At 43.9% G+C, this 20,035-nt stretch overlaps 1 protein-coding gene across 3 annotated transcripts in view; it reads left to right on the top strand.

The window, feature by feature from the left end:
• The window catches only part of naf1 (nuclear assembly factor 1 homolog (S. cerevisiae)), a 348,207-nt gene that overhangs the window by 295,365 nt on the left and 32,807 nt on the right, over nt 1-20,035 (top strand). For all 3 annotated transcript variants that reach the window (XM_070865108.1, XM_070865118.1, XM_070865127.1), the window contains exon 8: nt 8,954-9,047. In XM_070865108.1, coding sequence (XP_070721209.1) covers nt 8,954-9,047 — 94 coding nt within the window. The remainder of the gene's footprint in view (nt 1-8,953; nt 9,048-20,035) is intronic.

Here is a 20,035-nt window from a genome sequence, read left to right as displayed (position 1 = left end):
CACCTATCCATTTCCCTCGGAGGCTTTGTATGTTTCAAAATTCAACTTTAAAAAAAAATCAAATTAGGATAAGGAAAGACAAGCTGTCAGCTTCTTTTTATGTGTGCTTCTATATCTCCATGTCAGCAGTTAGAAACTACTTTTTCTAGCTACTACCATCAACACAGATGTGATAATTAGGGCTGGATTTTTGGCTCATTTGTACCCCGTTTAGTGCCTGGACGGGGCGCAAAAACTATTTTCTTTGTCGTGAAAGGAGGTGCACAAGATTTTGCACCCGGGCGGAATTTTCAGCAATGGTTTTGCGTCGGCGCTAAAACTTAGTGCCCGCCCGCTGTTTTCGCCGTTTGGATGACGTAAATTGGCGCCCCGGGCGGAACTTTCGAGCAAGTCGCCCGATTTAGCACCCACATGAACCCACCAGCAGAAATCAGTCGCACCCCGCGCACACCAGGTGCTAGCGACGCCATCTTGTAAACAGGAGAAAGTCGGAGTTTTGAGTGATTAAAAACACTGGGAGAAGAACGCTGCGTTACTGTGTACTTTGTGAAGTTTATGTGAGTTTATAGTTTGTTTTTAAGGACATTTTAAAAGATGCGGGCATACTATGTCAGCCATTAATCCTGGCTGCTATATTTATACGACATCGAGCTGGAAGAAGGCTTATTGATGAGCATTTTCAACGTAATCGAAGAGGTCACAGACATTTGGGGAGGAGGCCTTACCCCCCACCACGACTTTACAAGGAACATCACTCATATCTGCAGCTCTCTGAGGCGCAGTGCGTTAGAAGGTGCACTTCAGAAAAGAAGTGCTGACAGAGATATGCCAGCTCAGACCTACAGCCTACCAGCAGCAACGGGACTGCACTGCCCGTCGAGGTGAAGGTGACTGTGGCACTTGCCTTTTATGCCTCCGGCTCCTTTCAGGGCATCAGCAGGGGACATAAGCTCCATCTCGCAGCATACTACACATTGCTGCATTCACTAGGTGACTACTGCACTGTACGCATGCAGGATGGACTTCATAAACCAAGGAGACCCAAAATGAGAGGGCTTTAGGTTTTGGACGATTTGCTGGCTTCCCTAAGGTTCAGGGTGCCCTTGACTGAATGCACATCGCCCTGCGAGCACCTTTACAGCATCCAGTGGTTTACCGAAACTGAAAGGGATTCCACTCCATGAACGTACAGATCATCTGTGACCATACTCAGCACATCATGGCAGTCAATGCCCAATATCCAATGATGCTTTCATCTTGCGTGAGAGCAATGTCTCACGCACGTTCCAGCATCAACCACATGGCCAGATCTGGATGCTAGGGGACAAAGGTCTTGCCACCTGGCTTATGACCCCCCACTCCAGAACCCTCAGACAGAAGCCGAGAATCACTATAATGAGAGCCATGCAGCCACATGCAACATCGTCGAACAGACAATTGGAGTGCTCAAGCAGCGCTTCTGATGCCTGGACCACTCTGGAGGCTGCCTACAATGCACCCCTCAGCAGGTCTCTGAGTTCATTGTGGTGTGCTGCATGCTACACAACTTAGCCATCATGAGGGGACAGGATTTGCCAATGGGGATTGCAGGAACACCTCAGGAGAGAGGGTGGGTGGGGGGGAGGAGGGGGTGGAGGAGGAGGAGGAAGACGAGGAAGAGGAGTCTGGCGAGGAACCCATGCCACCACCTTCAAAACCACAGGAGAGGCATCATGATGATTTTGCCGCTGCAAAAGCATTACGTCAGCAGCTCATAATTGAACGCTTTGCTTGAAGAATAAACAGCACTTTTCACCATTGCCTGGCCACTCTATCACCATGTTGACTATTCCCCCTCTTCTGCAAATGAGACACTACACAGGAATGGTTACGGTGAACAAATAATTTATGAAGCATTGTAAACTTTTTTAACTTTAACTTAATTTTGAAACTTTAAAAAAATAACATAAATTATCTGCATCCAGCAGTGTGATTATTCAAAAACAACATTATAAAAAACAGAATGCAGAACATAATGCAGCAACCGCTGCCCCATTATCTTTTACCACAGGCAGATGCACTATAATGTGAATAAATATGAGATTATCCACTTTGGTGGCAAAAACACGAAGGCAGAATATTATCTGAATGGCGGCAGATTAGGAAAAGGGGAGGTGCACCGAGACCTGGGTGTCATGGTTCATCAGTCATTGAAGGTTGGAATGCAGGTATAGCAGGCGGTGAAGAAGGCAAATGGTATGTTGGCCTTCATAGCTAGGGGATTTGAGTATAGGAGCAGGGAGGTCTTACTGCAGTTGTACAGGGCCTTAGTGAGGCCTTACCTGGAATATTGTGTTCAGTTTTGGTCTCCTAATCTGAGGAAGGACGTTCTTACTATTGAGGGAGAGCAGCGAAGGTTCACCAGACTGATTCCAGGGATGGCTGGACTGTCATATGAGGAGAGACTGGATCAACTGGACCTTTATTCACTGGAGTTTAGAAGGATGAGAGGGGATCTCATAGAAAGTATAAGATTCTGACGGGACTGGACAGGTTAGATGCGGGAAGAATGTTCCCGATGTTGAAGTCCAGAACCAGGGGACATAGCCTTAGGATAAGGGGTAGGCCATTTAGGACTGAGATGAGGAGAAACTTCTTCACTCAGAGAGTTGTTAACCTATGGAATTCCTTGACACAGAGAGTTGTTGATGCCAGTTCATTGGATATATTCAAGAGGGAGTTAGATATGGCCCTTACGGCTAAGGGGATCAAGGGGTATGGAGAGAAAGCAGGAAAGGGGTACTGAGGTGAATGATCAGCCATGATCTTATTGAATGGCGGTGCAGGCTCGAAGGGCCGAATGGCCTACTCCTGCACCTATTTTCTATGTTTCTATTAGTAATAGGCTCTGGAATTCCCTCCCTAAACCCCCCTCTCCTCCTTTAAGATGCTCCGTAAAACCTACCTCACCTGTCCTAATATCTCCTTATGTGGCTCAGTATCAAATTTTGTTTCACAGCGCTCCTGTGAAGTGCCTCGGGGAGTTTTACTATGTTAAAGTTACTATATAAATGCAAGTTGTTGCAATAGCATATGTACCCTTAAAAGTTAAAGTGTGCACTCTCATTCCTTCAGGTAATGAAGTGTTGGAGATTTTAAATATATAAAATTTTAAATTTTGACTTTTTTTCTTTTCTCTCAAATTCAATCTTTCTTTCCCTCTCTATTTCTCTTTCTGTACCTGATTTGACATTAGATTCACCCACTCTAATTTACTTTCCTTCTCAGTCCTTCCTCTGTTTATTTCTCAATTCTTAAATCTCAATAATGTAGAAGTGTCAAATTCACAGTCCTTCTTACAAACATGACATCTCAATTCTTAACACCATGTATTCTGATTGGTATAAGGAGATGAATAGAATGCACTGCCTGATAGGGTGGTGAATACAGATTCAATAGTAGCTTTTGAAAGGGAACTAGTTAAATACTTGAAGGACAAATAATTGCAGGGATATAGGGAAAAAGTCTGGGAGTGGGACTCACTGGATTGCTCTTCGAAAGAGCCCAATCATAGAATCATAGGAATTTACAGCACAGAAGGAGGCCATTTCAACCCATCGTGTCCGTGCCGGCCAACCAAGAGCTATCCAGCCTAATCCCACTTTCTAGCTCTTGGGCCATAGCCCTGTAGGTTACGGCACTTTTAACTGCACATCCAAGTATTTTTTAAATGTGAGGGTTTCTGCCTTTACCATCCTTTTAGGCAGTGAGTACCAGACTCCCACCGCCCTCTTTTCCCCTCATATATCCTCTAAATCTCCCTCCAATTTACTTTAAATCTATGCCCCATGGTTGTTGACCCCTCTGCCAAGGGAAACAGGTCCTTCCTATCCACTCTATCCAGGCCCCTCATAATTTTATACACCTCAATCAGGTCTCCCCTCAGTCTCCTCTGTTCCAAAGAAAACAGACCTTGCATCTCCAATTTTTCCTCATAGCCAAAATTCTCCAGTCCAGGCAAATCTCCTCAGCTCCTTTTCCAGAGTAATCACATCTTTCCTGTAATGTGACCAGAACTGTGCACAGTAATCAAGCTGTGGCCTAACCAGTGTTTTATACAGTTCAAGCATAACTCTTGTATGCTATGCCTCGATTAATAAAGGCAAGTGTTCCATATGCCTTCTTAACCACCTTATCTACCTGACCTGCTACCTTCAAAGATCTGTGGTCCTGCACTCCAAGGTCCCTTTGTTCCTGTAGACTTTTCAGTTTCGTACCATTTAATGTGTAGTCCATTGCCTTGTTAGACCTCCCTAACTGTATTACCTCACACTTAGCCAGATTGAAGTCCATTTGCCAATGTTCTGCCCACCTGACCGTACATTGATATCTTCCTGCAGTACGCAGCTTTGTTCTTCATTATCAACCACGCAGTCTATTTTAGTGTCATCTGCAAACTTCTCAATCATACCCTCAACATTCAAGTCCAAGTCATTGATATATACATTGGGGCTCAGCTTTGTTTATTTTTCAGTCTCCAGGAGGGGAGAGACGTGGTTGAGAAGAGCAGCGTGAGCAATGGTGCAAGGAGGTGGGGCGGCCTTCAGTTTAAAACACTGCTAGCAGGAAGGGAAACGCCACAATGGGCGAGGCCTTTCAAATTGAATTCCGGACACTCAGCCATTTGAGGTTCCAAATTGTGGCCTTGCATGTTAGAAATCTCTGAAACTTTTGATACTGCGGTTTACAAGCTTTTTTAAAAATAACAAATATGTGCCAAATTGTATTCGGCTGAGAGTCTGGCGATCCTTTAGCCTGGCTTAATGCCCCATTCCCAACTCCAGGTGTAACACTTATAAATTGTGGTCTTTATAATGTCATAAGTTCTCATATTTTTTTTAAAACTCAGCTACCTCCAGTTTTATTAAATATTGTACAGTTTTCATGTTATTTTGCTTGTGATGTTTGTAGTCTGCGGTACTGGGAGCTCTACCTTGCCTTGGTGTGCTTGATGGGTAGTGTAGTGGCAGCTTTGCTCTGTGCTAGCCCATACTGTACCTGACTTGGGACTACTTAATGCTTTCACTGGATGGAAAAGTGGAAAACTGTTCCATTCTCCAGTACTAACATCCTTTTACCTTGATGTACACTAAGTTTGTGGGCCTGCAAGACAAACCTTCAGCAATGTCACAATTATAAATCTAGCGGTGTTTAAAAATCATCACCACCTGCCTTCCCCAGAGAATGAAAGTCATTGTAGCCGCTCGGTCTCTGAACCTATAGGATGTGTTTGGGGTTTATTATTCTGTCCCATGTGTGACCGAAGCCCCCTCTCTCAACAAGTGGTTAGGATTTAAAATGCACTGCTTGTTAGGGTGGTGGATACAGATTCAATAGTAGACTTCAAAGGGGAATTAGATAAATACTTACCCAAAGGAGAAAAAAATGCAGGGATATGGGGAAAGAGCAGTGGAGTGGGACGAACTGGATTGCTCTTTGAAAGAGCCGATGCAGACTTGATAGGCCGAATGGTCTGTGCTGTACTATTCTATGAGTTAGTAAGTTTTAAAGTTCAACCAAGGGCAAGTCGCCATCATTCACTGCAAGTCTCCTGGCTTAGTGCGGTCTGCTAGAAAGTCTTTATTTGTTGCGCAAACTTTTCCCGAACTAATTGCATGGGATAATCTTGAATTATTAATGTCGGCAAGTTGAAACCGCCGCTGGGCAGAATTGAACCCAAATCCTGTTACCACGGCAGCACTGATTTTATGTGCTAGAAGGTTCGAGTAAAGTTGCGTGGTGGAGAGAGCGAGGCTATTGGAGACCCAGGGCCGGTCAGGTTGGGGGCAAAGGGAGAGGAGAGTTCGGGTTTGCATGTCACTGGCTGAAAACAGCAGAGTTCGGGTTTGCATGTCACTGGCTGGAAACAGCAGAGTGCGGACTGATTGAGAGCTGGAAATGCAAGGACTTGTTCTTGACCCGCTGTGAAGGCCCTGACAGTTTGTTTGATGTGGATGTCGGGGGACGGGTGTGAAGCAGACAATTCAAACACTCGACAATTGTATGTTTTGGGAGGTTTTTCTTTTGTCTTGAGTTCTTTTTAATTTCACTTCTTTAGCTCTTTAGTATTGAATTAAAATTGAGGTTTTTGCTAAATTATATTTAAAGAAAAGATTCATGATTAAAATTCGTGAATGAGAAGTAGTTTTAAGGATGGTACTTAAAATTATTGTAGCAAGTAGGAAAGTGAAAAGCCAGCACAGCTTTAAATAAATTGTCAAACATCACACCAACGATACAGACCCTGCAGTAAATACCTGTTTTCTTAAAAGCATTATTAAAACACTCTTTTTACATGCAGCACTTTAATGAGAGTATTATATAGTATTATAATTTAGAGGGGTATCCATGATTACTAATCGATTTGAAATGGGGTCCTTCAACCAAAAAAAGTTTGAGAACCACTGACGTAGATTATGTATTTGCTCCACTGCAGTCATGTTATCTATATATTAGATAGTGTAACAATGGAGTCTCGAAGCAACCATATCATGATAGTTGTCTCTGTGTTGACTGAAATGATCAGTGAAAGTGCTGAACTACTTGGAACTGTATAGGTGTTAGCAACAGATTGCCAACAGCCTAATGCATACTCTAGCAATTCTGGTTTAACATGGTGAACTCTGTTTTAAACTTCTCCATGCAAAGGATACTAATTGACAGTCCTATCTGGCAGAAGCGCAGTGTGAATCTTCGCTACTGATAATTAAAGTGAACTTTCTAGATTGATAAAGAATGTAAAACTACAACAGCTATTTGCGTTCCTGACATAAATAGTAAAAGTCTGGTTTAAAGGGAATGGGATTTCTGTCTAAAGTACTCTTTGTGTAGTTAAGAAAAAATACTGACAAAAATCTGATTTATTATTCTTTAAAAAATGCACATCATCTGTGCTTTCGGGATACTTACCACTTGAGATTTCCCTTCCTGCTGAACTACTTTGTGACAGCATCGACAGGGAACTGCACCATACAACATCTATACAGTTCCACTGCTATTACATGACAAAACAAACTGCAATAGTCTGCCTTGGTCACAAAATGTCTGTTTCACGCGCCATGCTAGTCAACACTGGAAGAGTTCCCTTGGTCCAGGATGAAGAAAGATGCTTTTTGACTGTTTTGTTAAACATAAAAAATTGGGAGGAATTTTTAACACAAACTATTTGACCTGCACTTTTGTTTCTCTTTAATCACCAGTAACTCCAGGCACTCACCATCTTGTAAGAGGCCTTCTGCGAGAGGTGGGCACCGGAGAGACTGGAGTGCATCATCACCCCGGCAACCAAATTTTAATTTGACTATAGTTTTTCAAAAGTATAACTTGATTATTTGTCGGTTTTAGTGCCTCTTTAACAAGGGTGCACTTTATTTAAAGTTTACTTTAAAATAGTTGTAGAGCTGTTGAGTGGGAGTGGCTTAGCCACTCAATTGGGAGTTGATCCTGTGGAGGAAGGAGCTGCAACTGTTGCCTGCCTGCAACTAGGGAGTCTCCAGGAGAGGAGGAAGAGGCCTACTGAATCAACATCTTAAGAGGAAGAGACTGAAAGCCAGCCACATGTCTCCAATCTGAGAGAAAGTAGTCTCTTGCCTGCATGACTTTGAACTACACTGAATGCAGGAGCAGCCTACTAAAGAGGAAACTAAGTTATACTACTGGACAGATAAGATTTTTAGAATGCAGCAGTTGCTGATGGTGACTAGTAGGGTCAAGCCTTTTTGTGGATTCCTACCCTTCTATTAGCTTTAATTTTAATTTGCTTTTCACAACCAGTCAAATGCTGGTAAATTATTTAAAAAGAAACTGAATGCTCAGATGAAAACTCCTGCTTACTAGGAATCGATGTGAGCAGTACTTTGGAGCTCTGTGCTTGGAATATAGTTTATCCAGAGGTGATTATTGACCTGTCTTTCTCGCAATTTTCTTCCGTTCCATCCTTGCTGGGTAGTGTGTGCCAGTAGTCTTCCAGGACACATCCAAGTAGCCGTTACTTACTTGAGCCTTGACAGTGACTGTCTACAGGTTACTCACTCGCAAGGACATCAGAGCCAAGGCCAATCTCTGTTTTGACCATTAATCCACAAATATGCACTTCCACCAATGGTTGCTTTAGAAATATCAAGAATGGGAATCTTGATTGGTTTTTCTTCTATAATCCAGGGATATTGAGGTCAATTATAATGCCCTTACTGCTGCCCAGGCTGAGAACTGCTAATTCAGCACAGACTAGAGATCAAACCTGGGACTTTCCTGCTCTGCATTGCTAAGCTACTCACTAGGTAAATTCAATGAATCAGCAGGGAACTAACGGTTTTATTAATATTGTTTGCACAATGTGCAGGTGGTCCGCTAATTGACTTGATATGATAAAGATTTACCTGGTATTTGGATTGGAATCAAATGTGACTAATTTCATATAATAATTTTATATGTAGACAAATTGGGTGCTGATTGTCCAACTACTTAGATTTTATGTAAAATAAAATTGCCCTGATGTGTTTCACTGTGAAATGTAATTTCTACTAGACTTGTATTGATCTACTCTTCAACTCTTTTGACTGTTACTGCTGAGACCAATGCATTTTTTTTTTAGCTGTACATGTTGATGGAAACTAGATTAAGTTCCAGTTATGATAGTACTGTAATAGATTTAAACTTCAAATATGAAACATCATACCATACACATCTTTTGAGAGATTTTGTTTATGTAACTGATCCTCCATATGCCTAATGTTCTTATGCTCAGTGTTCAAGTGCAGTAATAATGTCATTAAAATGAGATTAAGGGTTTTTTAGATAACACAGATGTCTCATTTAAAAGCCATGTGCGGTTGATTACTGCGTTTCTAAGTGTGTCAGGAAGCTATGAAATGTAAGAATTAGTCATAAACCAAATGATTATGGTCTTTAATAGGCTCTGGATTTCAGTGATGATGAAAAGGAAAAAGAAGCGAAGCAAAAGAAGAAGAAAAAGCAACAAAATCGTGGAGATAAAAACACTCGATCTGGTGAGTCAGTGTAGATTGTTTTAACTATTGTCTTTGTTTCCTCCTGAGAAACCTAACTTTGATCCCATGCAATGCAGTGGTCAAGTTAAAAGTACCCCTATTATAAAATAAAACCCCTTGTTATTACATATGTTGTTTACAGCTATTTAATTTTTTATGGACGGAAACTGAAAGTTGTCCTACTATAGCATAATCAGTTATTTTGTCACAGTAATAAAATCATTATATCTTGCTGCTAAGCAATTTCCAAGTGCATTTAGAAATATCAGGCATCTGCATTTTCTTCCTTCCCCAGCTGAGGACTTGAAAATGTGCCCTCAATTTGAAACCCTGCAAAGCAGAAATAGGCAGCAACGGAAAATAATATATTTAATATCCTCCTTAATTTCAGCATTGCATCTACAGAGGAAAAATTTGTTTTAAAGTTTTCCACTTATTTGATGGTTGCCATTTTGGCAAAATCATTAACAATAAGAACATGAGGGAGTGTTTATAGATGTTATTAATATGGACTACTGGAGGACATTCAATAAAGTTCCACATAAGAGACTGCTAACAAAATGAGAGCACATGGAATTGCAGTCAACCTATTGACATAGGTCGGGAATTGGTTTGGAGGTGGGAGACAGAGTAGGGATAATGGGCCGAAAATTGCAGCCTCTCCGGGTGCGTACGATGTGCACACGCACCCGAAGAGGCCTCGCTAATGGGAACCGGCTTTTGCCATCTGTCAAAATTTTGCATCCCCGCAGGATGTTCATGGATAGAGATTTGGGCAATTTATCCAGCTCTTGCCCAGCGAATGTCCTTCAAGCTCTTACACCTGGTAAAAACAGGCGTATAGCCTACTTTTACTAGCGTAAGAGTTTTAAATGTAGAAAAATTAAATATTACTTATTTGTATATTAAAAACCCTGTCTATGAAGGTAAGTTTATTTTTTAACACTATTAAAACATTTTTAAAAATAAATTTTTCTCAAACATTTCATTTAATGCAATTTCTATTCATTTAAAAAAAAATGAAAAGCGGAGCTCCCATTACTATCAATGAGATTACTACATAGTGATTGGCGGTCCAGGCCCATGTGATTCCAGGATGCGCATACGCACCTGGAAGACATGTTCCCATACGCGCAACTAGGCCTCCGAGTGCAAGCCTACGTTTCTCCGGGATCATCAGGTATTTTTATTTTTTAAAAATTTGGTCAGAGGCATTCGCCCGCAGGAAGCCTCCAACCGCAATTTCCCCCTCAATGTGTATGTAGTCCAATTGGCAGAATGTGGCTCGCGGTGTCTCACAGGAATCTGTACTGGGGCCTCAACTTTTTACTAGATATATAAATGACTTGGATGAAGGAATAGAGAGCCGTATATGTAAGTTTGCTGACGACACAAAATCAGCGTGGAGGCCCCGACCTGCGTGAGAACATCAGCAGCAGGTCGGGGCCATAAAAGGAGCAGAGGTGCTGCGGCCCGGGAGCAACGTGGAGGCATACTACTTCAGGGAGCAGCGCGAGCTGGTGCAGGAGTGTGACGGCAGCGAAGAGTGACGTCATCAAGGTCCAGGTCGGTGATTGGAGCGTGGGCAGATACAGCAGGAGCGGCGAGAGATTGTGGAGGGATGTGATCGGGGCCCAGGAGAGGCGCGAGTTCGGGGCCAGGGGTCCAGGGGCAGCACAGGCCAGCCCACATTGTGATGTGTGCGCACTGAGTCCGTGCAGCTATGCAGGTCTCCAGTCGTCTTGGATAACCCTTGCCACTGGACCAAGACCTAACTCTGTCAAGCCCGTGTGGTGGCTGGTGTGCAATGGCCACCACACATTAAAAAAATCCATGCACAGTCATCTTCCACCCCTCAGGATGTAGTTTAGGACCTGTACATTAGATCCTTCATTGAAACACCTGTGAACTCATCCTTTTTTGGCGAGAAAGAAGCAAGTCATTCTCGTTTTGAGGGACTACCTATGATGATGATGAGGTGGCAGAGTAAATAAAATAATGTAGATGGGGACAGAAAGTTGCAAAGGGAAATTGATAGACTGAGTGGTAAAACTGTGGCAGATGGAGTTCAGTGTGGAGAAGTGTGACTAGTGGACAGGTACAAAAAAAATTATGGAATGTTGGCCTTTATGTCAAGGGGGCTGGAATATAAACAGTTGGAACTTATGGTACAGTTATATAAAGCTCTGGTTAGATACGATTTAGATCACTGTGTTCAGTTCTGGGCACCGCACCTCAGGAAAGGATATATTGGTCTTGGAGGAGTGCAGCGTAGATTCACCAGAATGATAAAAGGGTTAAATTATGTGGACAGGTTGCATAGACAATGCTTGTATTCTCTTGAATATAGAATATTAAGGGGTGATCTAATGATTAAATGAGTTAATTGGATAGATAGTGAGAAACTATTTCCTCTGGTGGGAGAGTCCAGAACAAGGAGGCATTACCTTAAAATTAGAGCTTAGGCTGTTCAGGGGTGATGCTAGGAAGCACTATTTCACAAAGGGTAGTGGAAATCTGGAACTCTCTCCCCCAAAAAGCCTGTTGAGCCGAGGTGAATTAAAAATTTCAAAACTGAGATTGAGAGATTTTTGTTGGGTAAGGGTATTAAGGGTTGCAGAACCAAGGCAGGTAGATGGATTTAAGATACAGATCAGCCATGATCTAATTGAATGGCGGAACAGGCTCAAGAGGCTGAATGTTCCTATGATAAATTCCTCTGTGCCTCTGACTGGAATACATGTTCAACCACAGTTGTCAATACAACAGAACTTTTAAAAATAGGAATAATATTGCCACAATTGTGTAGAATGAAGTATAAAAGGATGTGCCGATGGACCATCTTGTATTCACCTGAAAGAAAGTAACAAAAAAAGTTAAAATAAGAACAATAAAACCTCAGAAGCACACAACTACTTTTTTTATGTCACAGCTTAAAATGCTGACAGTCAGTGTTTTAATCTATGTGACAAGAAGTGGCTGTAAGCACTGGACACAGCAGAGGCTATGGTACATAACAACATCCCGGCTGTAGAGCTGAAGACCTGTGCACCAAAGCTAACTAGCAAAGCATTTCTAGTGCATCTATGAAACTGGTATCTACTCAACAGTGTGGAATATTTCCCAGGTTTGTGCTATTCAGAAATTAAACAGACTAAATCTAACCTGGCTAAATGCCACCCTTTAGCTTTTCCCAATCCTCAGTGAAGTGGTGGAAGATGTCATTAATATTGCCATCAAATAACACCTAATCACCAATAATCTATTTGCTGCTGCTCATAGCTTCTGCCAGAGCAACTCAGCACCAGACATCATTATGGCCTTGATCCAGACATGTATGCAGGAGCTGAAAGTCAGAGGAAAGGTGAGGGTAGCTGCATTTAACATCAAAGCAATATTTGACTGAGTATGACACCAAAAGGCCCTAGCAAAATTAAGGTAAAAAGGGATCAAATGGAAAATCTTCGAGTGGTTGGAGTAATACTTGACACAAAGGAAGACGGTTGTAGTTGTCAAAGGCCACTCATCGCTGTCCAAGGGTATTGCTACCAGAGTTCCTCACAGAAGTGTATTTCGCCCAACTATCTTAGGATGCTTCATTGATGACCTTCCCTCCATCATAAGATCAGGACTTGCTGCTGTTCATTGACGATTCCACAGTGTTCTTTTCCATTCAGAATTCTGATAATGAAGCTCTACATGCCAGCCTACAGCAAGATGTGGATAACTTCCAAACTTCAGTTGATGATTGACAGGTAATATTCTCTCCACATAGTGCTAGGTAATAACCATCTCAAATAAGAGAATCCCCAACCATCTCCCCTTTATGATCAATTACACCACCATCACTATCTATGGGGTCACCAGTGACCAGCAGCTGAACTGGATCAGCCATTTTAACAATGTGTACAAGATCAGGCTGGATAGTCTCTCAACCCCTAAAATCTTTCCACCTTCTACAAGGCTTAATTGAGGAGTGTGATGTATGCTTACCACTCGCCTGCATAGGTGCAGATGCTCAAGAAGCTCAACACCATCCTTGACAGAGCAGTTTGCACGATTGGCCCCTGTCATCATCATAGGCAGTCCCTCAGAGTCGAGGATGACTTGCTTCCACTCTAAAAGTGAGTTCTCAGATGACTGAGAAGTCCAATGCGGGACCTATAGTTTCTGTCACAGGTGGAGCAGACAGTGGTTGGGGAGCCTGGGTTGGCACGCGCTCCTTCCTCTGTCTACGCTTGGTTTCTGCTTGTTCTCGGCAAAGAGAACTTGAGATGCTCAGCGCCCTACCGGATGCTCTTCCTCCACTTTGGCCGGTCTTGGGCCAGGGATTCCCAGGAGCCGGTGGGGATGTTACACTTTGTCAAGGAGGCTTTGAGGGTGTCCTTGAAGCGTTTTCTCTGCCCACCTGAGGCTCGCTTGCCGTGTCGAAGCTCCGCGGTGAGCGCTTGCTTTGGGAGTCTCGTGTCGGGCATGTGGACGATGTGGCCCGCTCAAAGGAGCTGATCGAGCGTGGTGAGTGCTTCGATGCTGGGGACATTGGCCTGAGCGAGAGCACTGACATTAGTGCGTCTGTCCTGCCAATGGATTTACAGGATCTTGTGGAGGCGGTGCTTCTCCAGTGCTTTGAGCCCTTGTACCACTGGACTTGTATCCATGCCCCAGCATCACTAGTACACTGTGATTGCATTATGTATAATTTATAGATGCACTGCAGCAGTTACTTCAACAGCATTTCCCACCTCTGTGATCTCTAACAACAAGATACTTATGAGGTGAAATGTTGTGGGATCACCTCTAAGTTCCTATCCATGTAACCCATCATCCTGACTTGGAACACGCATGATGATTCCGTCATCATCATTAAGTCAGTATCCTGGATTTCCTTACGTAACACCATGGTGGGAGTATCTTCACCACAAGGACAAAGCCCATTGCAACCTTCTCAGGGTAACTGGGGATGGGTAATAAATGCAGCCTTGCCAGAATCACCCACATCCTGAGAATTCTTTCTTTAAAAAAAATGAGTTTGTTAGTGTTGTATAAAAGAAAAAAGCATTTTTTTCACAGGGATTGGAGGGGGTTAGTGATGTTAACTCTTATTTTTGGGGGTTGCATGGCCCATTCACAAAACTTTACATTGAAAAAGCCAGTCCCGGGCTGCGCAGGAACGGCAGATATAAGGAGCATTGGTGTCTGTGCCAACCACAATCAGATTGCTTTTAATCACATTATCCAACCAATCAGTCAATCAGATGTCTTTGTTGTTAGTTGTGCACGAACCTGAGGCAGAAAGGTTTTCAGATGAGCTGGTGGTTTCTGAGAGTTGCAGTTATTCTTGTGTTTATTTATTGTTTTTCCCCCGCAGAAGCTATGTACAGCAGTCAAGCTGTTGGGTTTACCTGCAACTTAATTTATGACAATAAAGCTGCACGTTTAGTCTAACTCCTCATTTGTGTCATAGGACCTATATTTACAGCTGTTATTGGCCCGTCAGCTTTTTGGGGGCTGTGTCGATGCTTTGAAGCTTTGCCAATTTCCTAGATAGGCATGTATGCTATTTACTACATTGACTAGGGATCATGCTAAAAGAAATAAGGAAGGAAACATAACCTATTTTCAGTGTTTTAGCTACAACTTTAGATTGCTGAAATCTTAGTAAAGAGGTGTGAGTTTAAATGCTGATCAGAAATGATATTCACAGTGACCTTTAGAGTAAATTTGCCATCCATGAAAAGAGACCATTCCCACATTGTCCAAGCATATCTCTTTGTCAATACCACTATGGTGAATTCATCATGTCTATGCACTTGACATCTTTATTCAGTCGCACAGATATGTGAGGAAAAGATGAAGAAAATTGAAGCAGGTTTGTCTTTTTTGTTTCTATTCTCCTTAGTTATTTTTTCCCAACTCAAATAACCTTCAAACTTTAAAGTTGTACAAGGATGGAATAGTTTGTGCGTTATGACCTTTCATGCCCAGTTTCTGCAGGGTTTCATCTGTAATAACTGCACATTGGTCGACATACTCAAGGCTGAAGTGAGCGTCTTGCCACGCATTTAATGTTAGGGAGAGAGAAGTTTTTACAGATGAGGTATTAGAGAAGACTATGCCTGGGGTTGGAGTTGGAGAAGGTGCAACTCTGTTGCAAAAGGGGCATTGGGAGTAGTCCTGGAGCAGGCAGGACCTGTACAAGATGGACGAGTTGCAGCTCAACAGGGTTGGGACCAATGTTCCCTTTAATCCTTTTCGGGTGTGCGGCCCCTTCACAATACCGCACCTACTTAAACAAGGGGAGGAATGGACACTTAATATTTCTGGCTACAAAGTATTCAGGAAAGATGGGGAAAGAAAAAAAGGAGATGGGGTGGCAATATTGATTAAAGATACTGTTACAGCGCAGGAAAGGGATCATGTAAAGGGGTCAATGCAGAAACTATTTGGTTAAAATTAAGGCACAATGGAGAAACTATTATGCTGTTGGGTGTACACTATAGGCCACCAACTAGTGGGAAGGAGATGAGAACAATTTTTCAGGCAAATTGCAGAAAGATGCAAGAAGTTAAAGTAATGATAATGGGGAACTTCAATTATCCTAATATAGACTGGGAAAATAGCAGTGTAAAGGGAAAAGAGGGGGAGAAATTCCTGAAATATGTACAAGAGAACATGCCCGATCAGTATGTTTCCAGCCCAACGACGAAGGAGGGGAATCAAGTGGAGCATGTTTCAGTGGGCAAAGCAGTTGGGAAACAGTAATCACAATGTCATGGGATTCAGAGTAGTTCCGGAAAAGGACAAGGAGCAATCAAACCTGGAAATACTCAACTGGAGGACGGCTAATTTCAGTGAGTTAAAAAGGGATCTGGCCCAGGTGGATTGGAATCAAAGATTGGCAGGTAAAACAATAAATGAGCCATCAAAGAGGAAATAGTTTAGGTACACATTAGACACATTCCCATGAGGGGGAATTATAGAATCAAAGAAATTTACAGCAGGGAAGGAGGCCATTTTGGCCCATCGTCTCCACACCGGCCAAAAAGAGCTATCCAGTCTAATTCCACCTTCCAGCTCTAGGTCCGTTACCCCTGTAGGTTACGGCACTTCAAATGCACATCCAAGTACTTTTTAAATGTGGTGAGGGTTTCTGCCTCTAGCACCCTTTAAGGCAGTGAGATCCAGACCCCCACCACCCTCTGGGTGAAGAAATTTCCCCTCATATCTTATTTTTGAATGAAGAAATTTCCCCTCAAATCCCCTCTAAACCTTCAACCAATTACTTTAAATCTATGCCCCCTGGTTGTTGACCCCTCTGCTGAGGGAAATAGGTCCATCCTATCTACTCTATTTAGTCCCCTCACAAATTTATACACTTCAATAAGGTCTTCCCTCAGCCTCCTCTGTTCCAAACAAAACAAACCCAGCCTATCCAATCTTTTCTCGTAGCTAAAATTCTCCAGTCCAGGCAAGACCGGAACCGATGTCCTTGGGGTAGTGTTTGCTAGTGCTGTTGGGGAGGGTTTAAACTAATATGGCAGGGGGATGGGAATCTATGCAGGGAGACAGAGGGACATAAAATGGGGGCCGAAGCAAAAGATAGAAAGAAGATAAGGAAAAGTGGAGGGCAGAGAAATCAAGGGCAAAAATCAAAAAGGGCCACATTACAACATAATTCTAAAAGGACAAAGAATGTTAAAAAAACAAGCCTGAAGGCTCTGTGTCTCAATGCAAGGAGCATTCGTAATAAGGTGGATTAATTAACTGTGCTGATAGCTGTTAACGGATATGATGTAATTGGGATTACAGAGACATGGCTCCAGGGTGACCAAGGCTGGGAACTCAACATCCAGGGGTATTCAATATTCAGGAGGGACAGACAGAAAGGAAAAGGAGGTGGGGTAGTGTTACTGGTTAAAGAGGAGATTAACGCAATCGTAAGGAAGGACATTAGCTTGGATGATGTGGAATCTGTATGGGTAGAGCTGCGGAACACCAAAGGGCAGAAAACACTCGTGGGAGTTGTGTACAGACCACCAAATAACAGTAGTGAGGTTGGGGTTGGCATCAAACAGGAAATTCTGAATGCATGCAATAAAGGTACAGCAGTTATCATGGGTGACTTTAATCTACATATAGACCTCCCTCCCCCTCCCGGGAGCGGAGGACAGACCCTGCCCGGGAGCAGGGGAGAGAGCAGATGTGGTGGTGATTCCAGCCCCTGTGTCCTGCCCTGTACTGCAGTCTCGTGACTTGGGCCTCCCAGTTGGACCTCCTGCGGCGACTGAAACATTCGGTACCGGGGCCGGCATCGAACCGGCCGAAGGGACTCCGAGGCCAGTGTTCAACCAAACGAAGGGACTCCGGGGCTGGCATTGAACTGACCGAAGGGACTCAATTTTTAAAACTTTTAATCAACTTTTAAACTTCTTAAACAATTCGGGAAAACTCTTACATTTTTAATCAACTTGGAGAACTTTTTTCTTTTTTTTTTCTAACTTTTAAACAACTTGATTTACATTTTAGACTTTTTTTTATCAACTTTTTCAATTTTATCTATTTATTAAACCTTCAATCAACCTATGTAATTTCTTTTTAATAATTCGGAAATACTTTTAAACTCAAACTTTTAAAACAACTTGGAAACCTTTGGGGAAATTTTTAACCTTGGAAGAAACTTTCCAAAACATCCCTCAGTACCCCAGCGGACAGCTGACTTTTCTAATGCCTGCCTCCCAAACAAGCCTCGGGCCATCTACCATCAATGGCGCTACTCGGCGCCTAGCTTGCGGCCAACACCTCGCCGTAGGCAATTAGGCTTATACAGCAGTGTCTGCTCTCCAGTCGTCGTGGACCCCTGGACCAAGACCTTGCTCAGCTAAGCCCGTGTGGTTGCCGGTGTACAGCGGCCACCCCATGTTAAAAGAATTCATGCACCGGCATCTTCCACTTCGCTAATATGAAGTTCGGGATCTGGAATGTCAGGACCCTCATGGACAACTCCAATAGCAACAGGTCAGAACACCGCACCACCATAGTTTTGACATTGAGATTGCCGCCCTAAGCGAGACCCGGCGGGCAGGGGAAGGCCAGCTCAAGGAACATGGTGGAGGTTACACCTTACTCTGGAAAGGAAAATCAGAGGCAGAACGCCACCTGCATGGAGTCGGCTTCGCCGTCAAAAATGAACTGGTCGACTGCTTCAAAGACTCCCCCTGCGGGGTTAATGAACATCTCGTGACTTACCCTATCCCGGAACCAATGCGCCACAGTCATCAGTGCGTACGCCCCAAAATTTGATGCAACGGATGAGGCTAAAGAAGGTTTTTATTCAAACCTCGAGACATCCCTGCCCCGCGTCCCCACGGGCGATAAATTGATCCTCCTAGGTGACTTTAATGCCAGGGTCGGCAAAGACACAGCCCTCTGGGGAGGCGTGATTGGCAGAGAGGGGATAGGGAAAGCCAACTCCAGCGGTACCCTACTCCTGACAAAATATCTAGAACACGAACTCCTCATCACCAATATCCTGTTCCGCCAGAGGGACAAATACAAGGCATCGTGGCAACACCCTCGCTCCAAACACTGGCACCTGCTCGACCATATCATCATCCGAGCCAGGGATCGCAAGGTGTGCGCATCACCCATGCCATGACAGGAGCTGACGAAAGCTGGACGGACCATCACCTAATCCGATCCATCATCTATGTAAACATAGCCCCAAAGAGAGGGGACAGCAGAAACAGTGCTGCAAAAAAGTTAATGCCGGGGGCACTTAAAGACCCAGCTGAGAGAGCCCTATACAGCCAGCGCCTCGCAGCTAATCTGGCGCGCCTTGATGACCCTGAGATGCTGAATGCCCACAGCGCTTGGTCTGCCCTCCAGGTCACCATAACCAGTGCCTATGAAGAGACACTTGGTTACTCAACCAGAAAACACCAGGACTGGTTTGATGAAAATGATCAGGAGATCCAAGAACTAATAGATCGTAAGCGCAGAGCATTTCTGAGCCTCAAGCAACAACCCAACTCGGGAGCTGCAAGCCAACGTTACAGACGGCTCAAGGCTGAGGTCCAACAAAAAACCCGGGACCTACAGAACAGGTGGTGGATGGAGAAAGCACAGGAGATACAACAACTGGCCGACAGCCATGATATGCGAGGATTCTTCATTGCAATCAAGACCACCTATGGTCCAAACTCCCAAGGCCCCACCCCATTCCTGGCCAAGAACGGGGAAACACTCATCAAGGACACCGAGGCTATCAGGGCCCGCTGGAAGGAGCACTTTGAATATCTCCTCAATTGAGACTCTGCCTTTGACTCAAGTGTTCTCAACTCCATCCCTCAGCATGTGACCAGCCACCACCTCAGTGAAACCCCAACGTTGCACGAGGTAGGCAAAGCCATAAAACAGCTCAGGAATAATAAGGCTACGGGTGCGGATGGAATTCCTGCTGAGGCGCTAAAGTATGGCGGAGAGGTGCTGTTGGCGCTGATGCATGATCTCATCTCTCTCATTTGGAGGGAGGAGAGCATGCCGGGGGATCTCAGAGATGCAGTGATCGTGACCATCTTTAAAAAGGGGGGACAAGTCTGACTGCAGCAACTACAGGGGAATCTCCCTGCTATCAGCCACTGGGAAGGTTGTCGCTAGAATTCTCCTCAACCGTCTTCTCCCTGTGGCCGAGGAGCTCCTCAGGGAATCTCAGTGCGGATTTCATCCCCTACGGGGCACAACGGACATGATCTTTGCAGAGCAACAGCTGCAGGAAAAAGGCAGGGAGCAGCGCAGCCCTTATACATGGCCTCTTTCGATCTTACAAAGGCCTTTGACACTGTCAACCGTGAGGGCTTATGGAGCGACATCCTCCGTTTTGGATGCCCCCAAAAGTTTGTTAACATTCTTCGCCTGCTCCACTACGACATGCAGGCCATGATCCTTACCAACGGTTCCATTACAGACCCAATCCACGTCCGGACCGGGGT

Source organism: Pristiophorus japonicus, chromosome 2 (assembly GCF_044704955.1).
Source record: "Pristiophorus japonicus isolate sPriJap1 chromosome 2, sPriJap1.hap1, whole genome shotgun sequence".
In the NCBI taxonomy this organism is placed as follows: Eukaryota; Metazoa; Chordata; class Chondrichthyes; family Pristiophoridae; genus Pristiophorus; species Pristiophorus japonicus.
Note: the sequence above shows the minus strand (reverse complement) of the source record. Positions and strands in the feature narration are given on the sequence as shown.